The sequence below is a fragment of the Tinamus guttatus genome, unplaced genomic scaffold (assembly GCF_059628265.1).
Source record: "Tinamus guttatus ecotype Peru unplaced genomic scaffold, ASM5962826v1 Tinamus_guttatus_pri_ptg000580l, whole genome shotgun sequence".
In the NCBI taxonomy this organism is placed as follows: domain Eukaryota; kingdom Metazoa; phylum Chordata; class Aves; order Tinamiformes; family Tinamidae; genus Tinamus; species Tinamus guttatus.
In genome coordinates, this window is record NW_028289114.1 from 1,197,990 (window position 1) to 1,210,712 (window position 12,723).

General features: G+C 51.2%; 1 protein-coding gene across 1 annotated transcript in view; it reads right to left on the bottom strand.

The window, feature by feature from the left end:
- RAD18 (RAD18 E3 ubiquitin protein ligase) overlaps positions 1 to 12,156 on the bottom strand; it is a 29,719-nt gene extending 17,563 nt beyond the window's left edge. The window contains exons 1-6 of the mRNA XM_088534604.1: positions 12,091 to 12,156; positions 11,898 to 11,979; positions 10,938 to 10,999; positions 9,523 to 9,593; positions 4,820 to 5,178; positions 2,288 to 2,387 (exon numbers count right to left, since the gene is read on the bottom strand). Coding sequence (XP_088390730.1) covers positions 2,288 to 2,387; positions 4,820 to 5,178; positions 9,523 to 9,593; positions 10,938 to 10,999; positions 11,898 to 11,979; positions 12,091 to 12,153 — 737 coding nt within the window. The 5' untranslated portion in view covers positions 12,154 to 12,156. The remainder of the gene's footprint in view (positions 1 to 2,287; positions 2,388 to 4,819; positions 5,179 to 9,522; positions 9,594 to 10,937; positions 11,000 to 11,897; positions 11,980 to 12,090) is intronic.
- Positions 12,157 to 12,723: the final 567 nt, after the last annotated feature.

Below are 12,723 nucleotides of genomic sequence, written 5' to 3' on the forward strand. Positions count from 1 at the left end.
TGTTAAACTGCAACCCAGAAGGCTAATTAGAAAATTTTTCAGCTCTGCGGACAAATAACTGAAGAGGAGCGTCCTAGTCGTGCCCTGACTGCACATTTGTGGCTCCCATCCCACAGGGTTTGGTAGTGCAGAAACATCCCCAAGGAGATGAGCGGTGCTGACGGCCGCACGTCGCGGCCGCGCGGCAGGAGCAGCCTCTTCCCGGCGCGGGCGGGAAGGCTGCCTGGACACAGGGCACTGCCGCCAAAATCCAACCCCTGCTTTCGCCGGCCGACACGAGCAGCGCGGTTTATCTTGCCCTTTTCTGGCTCTCCTGATGAAATAACCAAAGTAGTCACTAAGCGACTAAAGTCCATCTACTCTCTAGCTCCCCTTCAGATTAAATAACCTCTTATTAGTTACAGAAGAGCAGCACACAGTTACAGACACTTTTCTTCCTGAAGCAAAATGAAATTAAGCAGCACTGCTCTGAATTACAAAGACATTAACAGCTTTCTCCTGCAAGGGCAAGAAACATGAAAACTGTGTTCAGTACTTTTACCTTATCATGGTGGAAATAAATCTAAAGTTAAAAAAGTAAGGCTTAAGGAAAAATAGTCATTATTTCAGTTGGTTTACTCCCACATAGCTCCAGTACGCATAGCTGGCCAAAAAGATGTTCTTCCACAATACTCTTTTTAGGAATTTTTTTTTTTTCCCCTCACATATCTAGAGAAGATATAAAAATTTCACTGGATAATTAAACCTTTTGGAATCCTGAAGAAGTTTTACATTTATTGCAATTGAGCAGCAGCACAACCTGGATACACAAAACCACCCACGGCAGTTTTGCACTTACCTGTGCGCATCCTGGGGCGACGCAAACACGCGCTCCCCGCTGCGGCTCCTCCTGGGCCACGCGCGGGGCTGCACCGCGGGCTGCACCGCAGCGCTCAGCACAGAGCTGCGGGTGGGCTGCACCGCGGGCTGCACCGCGGCGCTCAGCGCAGAGCTGCAGGTGGGCTGCACCGTGGGCTGCACCGCGGCGCTCAGCGCAGAGCTGCGGGTGGGCTGCACCGCGGGCTGCACCGCGGGCTGCACCGCGGCGCTCAGCGCGGAGCTGCGGGTGGGCTGCACCGCGGGCTGCACCGCGGCGCTCAGCGCAGAGCTGCGGGTGGGCTGCACCGCGGGCTGCACCGCGGCGCTCAGCGCAGAGCTGCGGGTGGGCTGCACCGCGGGCTGCACCGCGGGCTGCACTGCAGCGCTCAGCACAGAGCTGCGGGTGGGCTGCACCGCGGGCTGCACCGCGGCGCTCAGCGCAGAGCTGCAGGTGGGCTGCACCGTGGGCTGCACCGCAGCGCTCAGCGCAGAGCTGCGGGTGGGCTGCACCGCGGGCTGCACTGCAGCGCTCAGCGCAGAGCTGCGGGTGGGCTGCACCGCGGGCTGCACCGCAGCGCTCAGCGCAGAGCTGCGGGTGGGCTGCACCGCGGGCTGCACCGCGGCGCTCAGCGCAGAGCTGCGGGTGGGCTGCACCGTGGGCTGCACCGCGGCGCTCAGCGCGGAGCTGCGGGTGGGCTGCACTGCAGCGCTCAGCGCAGAGCTGCGGGTGGGCTGCACTGCAGCGCTCAGCGCGGAGCTGCAGGTGGGCTGCACTGCAGCGCTCAGCGCGGAGCTGCAGGTGGGCTGCACTGCAGCGCTCAGCGCAGAGCTGCACCGCGGCGCTCAGCGCAGAGCTGCGGGTGGGCTGCACCGCGGCGCTCAGCGCAGAGCTGCGGGTGGGCTGCACCGCGGGCTGCACTGCAGCGCTCAGCACAGAGCTGCGGGTGGGCTGCACCGCGGGCTGCACCGCAGCGCTCAGCGCAGAGCTGCGGGTGGGCTGCACCGCGGGCTGCACCGCGGCGCTCAGCGCAGAGCTGCGGGTGGGCTGCACCGCAGGCTGCACCGCGGCGCTCAGCGCAGAGCTGCGGGTGGGCTGCGATGCACCGCAGCCGGCACCGGCAGAGCGCGGAGCCGCCGCCACGGGCCCTCGGGAGAGGCGTTTGCCAAGGTACTGCTCAGGAGCCCAGCTCAGCGAGCAAGCTTTGCAATTCTACTACTACATGAGAACGAAGACAAAACTTCCTTTCATTCTACTCATTAAGAACTGAGGAAACACTAAGAAAAACCCCAGTGAAGATTAAAACATAGCACGGGGCTTCCGTATTCATCTTGAACATCCCTTAACTTAGATGTTTCCCTGCAAGCGTGCCTGCACAAAGGCCACGCCGCGCTGTGACCGCGGGGCAGCGTGCCGCGCGCGGGCGCTCACCTGCGCAGACTGTCCTTCTTCTCCTCCCTCGCCAGGCAGCCGTCCAGGTGCTTGTTCACGTAGGGCTCCGGAACCGGCACCCCGCACACGGGGCACTCCACTGCAAGGACACGACAGTCACTGCCCCCCGCTGCAAGGACACGACAGCCACTGCCCCCACTGCAAGGACACGACAGCCACTGCCCCCCACTGCAAGGACACGACAGCCACTGCCCCCCACTGCAAGGACACGACAGCCACTGCCCCCACTGCAAGGACACGACAGCCACTGCCCCCACTGCAAGGACACGACAGCCACTGCCCCCCGCTGCAAGGACACGACAGCCACTGCCCCCCGCTGCAAGGACACGACAGCCACTGCCCCCACTGCAAGGACACGACAGCCACTGCCCCCACTGCAAGGACACGACAGCCACTGCCCCCCGCTGCAAGGACACGACAGCCACTGCCCCCACTGCAAGGACACGACAGCCACTGCACCCACTGCAAGGACACGACAGCCACTGCACTGACACACGGGCCACAGCAAGGGCAGGCCTTGCTGGGGAAAACGACTGTTGTTGGCCGAAGAAACACCAAAAAGATCTCCAGATTCCTTTTTGAAACGTCTGGCACATCCAAACGGAGTCTTTGCTCTTATCAGTCATTTTTTACTCCAGAACATTTATTCTCCTTTATATATGAGAATACGTCTTGTCTTCTGTGCACAGTTGGATAAAAAGAAGTTTCTAACACAAAGGTAGAATAACGTACATACTACATGGAAAGCTAAGGATTAATAAAAAAATAGAAATAAGTATATTTCTGTGACAGCTTCTCACTTGCACAGGATTTCACTCCTAAACAAAGGAAGGTGCTTTACCCTAAGGGGACGTCACGTTAACGGCGTTCCCGGGTTATGGCTCTCCATGCCCGGCCGTAGGAGCAGGAACGCGGTGACCCAGCCATGCCCCACGCTCCCCTTTTAGGAAAGCCAGCTAGACTGGGTGACTTGGGTGCCTTGGGCTCCGAGGATCCGAACGCCCCAGCCTCAGTCAAACCAAAGTTCTTCCTGCATCGCATTTTCAAGAAGCCAGTATAACACCACAGTGCAAAGACCGCCAAAAAAAGTTTTAAAATGCTTGTTTTTGCAATTACATTCTGACAAAACTAGAAGTCTAACTTTAAACAAACAGCAGATTAAGATCATTTAAGCTGCACCTTCTATATTAATATGAAGTCTGTTTTAATAATAATTAAAGAGTGAAATGTGAGAATTTGAGAAACTAATTTACTCTCAAGACACTGATTTGGAATTCCTGACTCCCAAAACATCATATTGCAGCAGGAAGTTAAAAAAATAGTAATAACTGAGCAACAATATTAATAGACACAGCTCTGCAGTGTCTGTCTATTGCTGCATTTGAGGTTTATGCTTCAATATGTAATGCAACAGCATATATCTAACACTTAATAGAAAAGCCTTCAGCACTGCCTCTGGCTTACGTTGTTTGACTAACTTTCATTTATTGAAATAATCTCAATGTAATTTATGCTAGAGAATGTAATAAGGTCATAAAATGGTGATCAAGTGCTCAAAAGCAAATTTCATATTTGATCAGTTTTCATATTGATAAGTTTTAAGTTAGGACCGTGAGCACATGTGCACAGAACTAGGGAACAGCCCTCTTGGCTCAGCTCGTGCTGGTTTCACAGGGCTGCTTTCCTGCCTCTCTTTCCTGCTTTAAGCAGTATTTTCCCAGCTACTGAACAGATATGAACTTCAGAGTTCTAGTCTCCCAAGTTGCTAAATAAAATTTTAAAGAATAGATAAATATGAACTAGTAACAATCAATGTTTTACTCCTACGAGGTCCTCTATTTTATATTAATTTAGGTTTTTAATAGACTCAGTAGGATGATGTCAAAAGACGGTTGTGTCGTTTTCTTATAGATAATTAATTCTGAAACATGAGAAGGTCCATTAAAACTGATCTTAACACTGTAGAATTATGGAAGAATAAAGCAGAATACTTTCTTCTAGAGAGTGTATGAACAAGAATATTACCAAAGCTGAAGCCACCATGATTTTGTGTATATATCCCAAAATAATAATAAAAAAGCACTATAAAATAACTTGCTTCTGATTACTGGAGAACACGAGAGCAGAATGAATGATGATGTCTGTCTGGTCATTAAAGGAAAGGAGAAGAGTAAATGACTTCATGTTCTACTGAGCTAATCGGTTGTGGTTTTTTTTCTTTTTTTAAAGCTGTTACTAAAAACAAAGGAATCTTTAAGAGTTGACCTTCACTTATTTGCTTGGCATCAGCCATCAAGACGATGCTCGTCGCACAGCCCCACACACCCACGCTGTCACAGGGTTTTTAACCGTCGGACTGACGCGCAGTCCGGTTCAGCAGGATACACCCGCACACGTCGGTGTGCTGCGGAAAGGAGGCCAATTCCATATGCTGATGGTTCTCCAATATCCACTGCAAACCACTAGCAAGGACTCAAGGAGCAGGGCAAAAGCCAAAACGAGGCATCTCACCTTTCTCAACTGATTTGCCCACAGATGTAGAAGGCTCTTCGTGGTTTTTGGCACATTCAGGACTCTTCCCTGATCCCACTTCATCGTCTTTGCCACAGGCCTCGGGAGAGCTGCTAGGAAGGTCGTGGTGGTTCTCGGCTTTGCAGACCTCCCCATGTGCTCCTGCAGGTCCAGCTGTCGGGGTGAGCACGTTTTCCTTGATCAAGAAACTCTCAATCACCGGTAGCTCCTCTTTTCGGGCAGTTTTAGCTGGCCAAGCCCCAGGGCTCCTAACGTGGCTTTTGCCCGTTGCTCGTCTGCTACAGGCCAGCGGAGAAGAAATCACTGGAGCATCCACGACCAGCTGGAGCAGCTGCTGCCTGGAGGATGCGGAGGGCAACACGCAGTTAGCCACACAACAGCCATGCAGCAGCTCCGAGGGGAGGAAACTGCAGGGAACAGCTTTGCTGCAATGCTTCCTCCCCGCTGCACAAATTACACTGTGCAACTGCAATAAAACAAGTTCTACCCCCGGCACACAGTAAGGTACAGGAGTTTTCACCTTGTACCATAGACAACAGCTTCCAGACAGAATACTTCCAGCAAGGTCTATGCTGTGATGGACTCTCCCCGAAACAGAATTCCACAGAAGATATTTCCATATTCTCTCTGTCCTCTTTTACTGCTGGTCTCCCTGGAACAGCTGCTCACTGCCCACCCAGCAAAGAATCCCTCTAAAGCAGTAACTGAATGTTTGCCAGCTCCTGAGGTTTGTGTGTGTTACATGATTCACTGGTGACCAGCTGCTCTTCGACAGGCATCGATAACACACCTGACAGCAGATGTTCTTAGACTCCAGGCAGATTTCCACACAGCAAACTGCAAGCCCGCTGCAATTAAAGCAGGGACAGGGACGGCTTTCGAGGACGCTGGAGACCCGAGCGCCTCCACGCCAGGACACACGTTCCGGCCCACAGCCCCTCGCTGGCCGGCGTCACCCTGCGAGTCCTGCAGCAGCAGCACCGAGTCCAGCACCCAAAGCAGAGAGCCAAAAGGTGGTGCCAGCCCGAGAGGGAAGGCTCCTCCTCGCACCTCTGCTTGCAGCCACACGAGATGTTGGACATCTCAGGAACACCCACTAATCTGCTAATGCTGCAAAACCCCTGTGCTTCCAATCTCTAATATGTCAGCTTTCTCAAGCGCTGGGTATCTTCAATAGTGTTTTACTGCCCTGCTTTAGTAAGTGCAGACTTCTTAATGCCCTGAGACTTTACTGCTTTGATGGCGCTGCCGTTCCCTCCATCTGTGCAGGGAAAGCCCATGGAGCAGCCGGGCGTTTGCTCCAGTGCTGCCCCTCCTTCCTTTGAGCCCCAAACCTTATGGCTTTTTAATGCATGACAACACGACCTGACCTCCCTGCTCGACTACGCGTCCAGCACAGCACGAGACCCCCCATCAGAGCATGGGTCCCCTGTTTTGAGGCATCACCGTACCCACAACGCAGTGAGCTGAGGACAGCGCGGCTCAGCTGGCGCGTTGGAGCGTGCGACACCCGCGCAGTGGTGGCCGGGGCCTGCAGCCCCTTCCCCGGGCCGTCCCACGGGGAGAGCAGCGGGGCTGAGGAGCCGGGGGCAGCCGCGGCGACGGGAGAGCGCCGGAACGCGCGGCACGGTGCTCGGAAAGAGGAAACGCCGCTGGAAACCATCCGTGGGCAACGCAGCTGCAGAGCACGCACGGTGCCCAAAGCAGGACGTGTGAGGTGTAGCTGTGCTCTAAGACTTACAATTAAAGACCGGCCGGGAGGGGATGACTACTTAGAAAACCTGTATGTCTTTTAAGATTTGTCACATCTGGAAGAAACATTCCTAATTAAGAACTTTCTGTATATATTTATGTGCTTTTAAGAGGCAGGTATGTCCCCGTGTGCCCTGACAATCGCACTAGTTTACAAGGGGTCCTCGGTGAACAAACACAAGGGCTGGCGCAGCACACTCCACACTGTGCTGCGGCTGTACTCGAGCAGATTCAGCAGCCTGGGTTAGAGTTTCATTTTACTGCATTACAGGAAGAAACTGGTATTTGTCAGTAGCAAGTTATATTAGTCCCAGGACGCTCTGAATTTCTACAGTACAAACAACCACAATTAAGTGTGGCAGGAAAACTATGTGTTCTTGCCTGCTCATGCCTAGATAAGGACTGGAAGTTTTCAAGGAGGTTAATCCCACGATGGACACAAACAGAGCCTGGCTACTGTTGTCACAGGACCCGCTCCGTGGGACATTAAGGAGCCAGTGGACTGGGAACAGGAGCGGTGCTTTTCTGCAGACACGTCCCGCTGCGTGCGCTGTTCGCACGGGGTCCCCTCCGCAGCCAGCATCGCCCCGCGCGCGGCACGGCAGGCGCCGAGCGGAACCGGTGTCACCGCCGCAGAACACGGGTTGTGCCAGGGCCACCACAGCCCGCGCGCCTGCGCTGCGCAGGGAGGCTCTGCAGCAAATCAGGTGCTGCCTTTCATTCCCAAAACGCTCAGGCAACATCCAGCCCTGCAGCAAAGGGCAAGGTCCTGCCGAGGCTAGACCTCCCGACGATCAGCCCACTTCAAATACAACTAGGTAACGTTTGGACAAATAAGGCAGAGGAAATACTGAATTTTGCATTTAGAAAATTATCTCAATAAGATAGGAGTTATTTCTCACATTGGAGGACAGAGATTTGAGAAGAGGCTTTCCACAGAGATTTGATTTTGAAACAGGTCTCTAGGACGCGGCCACGTTAACCCGCTTGCCACGGCACGCGCACACGTTAAAGCCGTTCCTGCCTCTCTGTGGGCCAGCGCGGAAGCTGCTGCTGCCGGTTGGGAAGGGAGGGCAGCCGGGCGCGCGGGTCCCGCGGGTCCCTCGGCCCCGCGATGACATCTAGCGGCCCCAAGCCCAGCGCCTGCGGGCCCGAGCGCTGCCAGCCCTGCCCGCGGCCGCCCTGCCTTGACGCCCCGATCGCCAGACACCTGCCTGGAGCTTTAGGGATATCCTCTGTCTATCTACCTGCCTCTTCTCAATTAAAAGCCTTCCAGAAGTCCCTTTGCACACTGTATTCTGTAAGAAACCAGAAAATGAGTCTGAAAACCACAGGGAATGTGAGGAACTCACTGAGCAGACACCAACAGCATCGGATATAGGGATCCCACGGCTGCTGCACTTTGTATTACTTTCTCCAACTGAGGAGCCTTCCGGGGGTTGTTTTTTGCCCTCAGGGCATACCTAAGTCACAAATACATTTCCAAAAGCTGCTCAAACATTTACCAAGTTAACATAGGACATTACAGCTTTAGGTTTATTGATCTAGATCTATGTTGAGAAATTGACTGATCTCCAAGTCACAAGAGGAATGATTAAACTACTAGTAAGATTTACACTGATCCATTAAAGCAGTCAAAAATATAATAATTTCAGGATTCAGTATCATAATGGATCCAAGTTAGCAGTACTTGTAACCTAGAACGTTAGACAACAAAGACAGTGCAAGCTAAAATATTGGAATTGCAGGATTTCAATTCTTCAAATAAAATCAATTAAATCTAGCAGTAGGCTTACATAGTAGGCTGTGATCTTCATCACAGAGACACGCTGTCAAAAAACAAAGCCATAAAACGAACTAGTCTTCCTATCAGTTAGGAAGCCAAGAATTTCATTGATTTCAGGCACCAAGCTCATTTCAGAAAAAAATGATAATAGTGTATTTGTCTCCCACAACCATAAAAAGCTAGCAAATCACAGAGCTGCTTCTAATCAAAAGCAAGCAAACCATTAATACAAGAAATCTCTTATAACTACTGCCGTAAGCATTTATCAAGTTATGCTTATTTTATTATTCCTACCTTTAAAAGGATGAAAAGACTGAGAAATGAATCAAAACCAAAAACAAAAAGTGAAAAAAAGAAAACCAGGTGGAAGCACAATACCCTATTACTGGTCCTTCAATAGCTACATTTTTTTTTGCCATGCAATGAGTTTCCCAAGAGAATTCCCTTGCAAGTTGACCATTATCACTGGACAAAATATTGTGGTCAGACAATTTCCTCTGCATACACAGGAAGGATCTTGGAGGAGCACCTTTATTAACACCCTGTAGAAGGTAATACCCGACATCTGCTTGACTTCCCAGCTGTTGACAGGGACTGTAACTAACAGTGTAACTAACCAGAAGCAGCTCACTGTCCTGCGAGATAAGATCAGGCTGCATAAACTCTACATGTCACCTTAAAGGACAGGAACCTTCTGCTGAAAACTGTCATGTTTTCAATATGAGTGTAAACGTTCATCCTTTCCCTTGTGTAGCGCCTAGTGAAACAAACTAGACTATCAAAAGCACTTCTACAAGAAACTGTTGCTGCAACAGATTTGGCAATTTGCTCTTCCTACGAAGTCAACAAATGACTTATATTTTTTCATACATTATATATGATACAATATTCCATACATCCTACAGTTAGCACACGCTTGTGACATTTAGGCTTTGGCAAGTACACTGTCTTCATCAAATAATTTACTATTAAAATACAGATGTTAACAGAATCAATATTTTTGTCTTCACTAACACTGAGTCTAAATTTTTAGCAAAAACCAAAAACACTAAATAATGCACAAAATACAAATTAATACAAGTTACATCACACCCTCCTTTCTCACTGTCAAACCAGATATCGTGTTCATAAAAGCACAAGATACCTTGCAGAATTAAAGCTTTTCACGAGTTCATCTAATGTCCGGTTATTTTTCAGGTCAGACTCTGAGACGGCCTATACAGAAAAAAAGAAAAGAAAAAAAAAAAAAAAAAAAGGTCAACCACAGCAAATCAGTAAACAGAAGATGTTTGTTTCCTGCATGTATACTTCAACCTCCAGCACCTTGAGCTGACAGCTGAAGGAAGATGCATAAAGTTTAAGCATTTTTTCCTTAAAAAATATGTCAAACTAAAACATCTGCTTGCTGACTCTTAGGCAACAGATAATGCATAAAGCTGAAGCTACACAATCCAATATTCTTTCTCTCTAACACAGCTTTTTTTGTAGCCCACTGCAAACCATTTTGAAAGTCAAAACAAGAATACTATGAACTTGGCAAGAACTTTAAGCAACAAGAAATGAAAACCCCTGAAGGGAAGTGTTATCTTTCGAATGGTCATGGAATAAAGAGATGATGAACCATAACATAGCTCCAATTCATTCTGTTTACAGCATTCCTGATGGGTTTCTTTCTCAGTGATTATCTTTATTCTTCCTTTGTCACTCCAAAGCTTTTATTACTCTTGCTCCATTCTTACTTCATCAATCCCTGGACTTTCTGAGAAGGCAATAATAGAGTACATTTCTGGAGATTACATTTTGAGAAGCCTCTAGTTTTAAACATTCAGACAAACAGATCTGTTTTCTAGTTTTTAAAAAACTATTCTGATTCATGCTTTAGAAATAGGGACGAAAATCAGTTCTATTTTGCCATTACTCTGAAGTAACATGCATTGTTTTTCTAGAGCCTACCATTTTCAGGATTTCAATCAAAACCAACCTGTTTACCATAGAAAGCTAGGTAAGAGCCCAGGACAAGCAGCTTTCTACACTCCTTAGTCAGAAAAGGCCTTTGGGTCACATCATAGTAACCACCCAGTGCAGAGCAGGTCAAACCTGCCACTAGTCTGGTCCAAAAGGAATATGCTTAACCTAATTTTTACAGCAAACCCTTCGTTCCCCTGCTGTGTGACCTACTTCTCTATAGCCAGCGAGCTCTATAGCTCCTATGTACTCAATAGTCTCCAGACACTGCTAAAGATTCCCTGAAAGATGGAGATCAGCAAAGCTAATGCTAATAGGCTCGAATGCACTTAAGTTGTTAGAAGTTATTAGAAGAAGCTAAGCAAAAAACCTTGAAATTTTGATTCTCCATCTACTTCCTCTGCCTACGGGAACAGAGAGGAGAATTTCAATTGTAAGAGCATCACCCTTGGTGCAAACAGACATTGTTCCCCCCACTGAAAGGAAAGGTGTTAAGGTGTGATGAAAAATTAATTATTTAGCAGAGTGCAAAAGAAAAAACTCCTGAGATACATTAGAAATAAAGAACAAACCATCATGGAACAGAACACTTACCACACAACATGTTGGGCACTGAGTTTTGTAGGACAAAAACTTGCGTATACAAAGGGAACAATCTGGAAGAACGAAAGACATAATTTTCCAAAGGCTTTCTTCCAAATGCACCTCAACACAACACGTTAGTGTATTTTCTCTTTCTATGATCTATGCAAATTATTACAGGACACACGTTACATTGTGCATTGGCAACACGTTAAAGTTACTCCAGCTGACACGTGCTCGTATCGTGCGGCGAGCAGAGGCGGCAGCCGCGCTGCCCTCGGCCGCGGCTCGCGCAGCCGGGACGTTCTGCTCGCCGCGCGGCCGAGCCGTTTGCAAGGGAAGGACCAACAGCCTCTGCGTTACACTCCAGCAAATAATAAACAGCCATGTTATGACTTGTCTATGAAACCTAAGGTGAAGATTGACAAAGGCATCCTCACACAGATAAGGTGACAGAGGCCGTTCTCCAGCGCTGGGTCTCTTGGGAAAGGGCCCCGAGGACAGATCTGTGCATTCAATACACTGTACGTGCCTTCGGCCCTCCTTTTTTGCCATCATCTGTTAACTGAATGAGTCATAAGGCCAAGATTCACTACTAGCCCTGACACCCCCATACCCCTTGGAGTAAGTGGGATGAGGGAAACTAAATGAGGTACAACCTTAATTATAAACTCCACAAAGCCACTGGATAGTGTGAAAAATGAATTCATTATCCGTTGGCAACTTCTCACAATTGACTGCCCGCCCTCCTGGTCTACGGCCATTCAAAAGTCTGATTTTTATTAAGACTTTCTTGCAACCAGCTGTGTCAATACGGATGTTTTATGGGTTCACCCAGACACCACGTTAACCGCGGGGGATAGAGCTTCACAAAGGAAGGGAAACAACAGCGGGGAAACACGACAGGGAGGGACACGGGGGAGCAGCGGGAGCGGCGCAGGCCACGCCGGCACCCGCCGAGCCGCTACTCACAGTTGTGCGAGCACTGCGGGATGATCATGGCGATGTGGAAGTAGTCGAAGCAGATGCCACAGCGCAGCAGGTCCTCCACGGCCTGCGGGGCACAGAGCGGCTGAGGCCGGGCCCGGGCGCCCCTCCGCGCCCCCCGGACGTTTGGGCTGCCCCCGCGCCGCCGCCATGCCGCCCCCCGCACGCGCCCACGCACCTTCAGAGGAGCCAGGCCGGGCGGCCACGGCGGCTCGGGCAGCGGCAGCGCCCCGGCGGCCATGGCGGCGAGGCCCGCTCGGCCCGGCCCGCTCCGGCCACTCCAAATCCCCCGCGCGCCGCTCCGCGCCCCGGGGCGCCCGCGCGCTTCCGCCGCCGCGGGGGCTGCTGGGAGCTGTAGTCCGCGGGGACGGGGCGGGCCGCGGCACGGCCGGCCGCCGCGCGGGCTGCTGGGAGCTGTAGTCCCCGCTCCGCCGCCGCGCAGGCGCAGTGGCGCGCGGGCCGTTGGCCGCCGCCCGCGTGTGGAGAGCGGCGCGAGGCGCCCCGCGCTCTGCGCGCGTGTCTAGTGTCGCCGCTCGCGGTCCTGTCCCATTTCCCGCTGGTTTCCGTGCCCTTCCCACCCTGGCACAGCTAAATCCGTCATCTTTGCTCCGCAGTGACACTGGGGCAGAGCCACCATAGTGTCCGCTTGCTGTGAGCGCCTCTCTTCCGTCGCCACCGCGCCGGCTCGCGGCGGGCAGGGGGCCGAGAGTAACGTGCGCGGCCGCGCTGTGGCAATGAAGGCTGGGCACACAGTGGCCATGAGATCAGGTGCTCGTGCGTGCCCGGTGCGCGGCGCCCTGGGCAGGGCTGT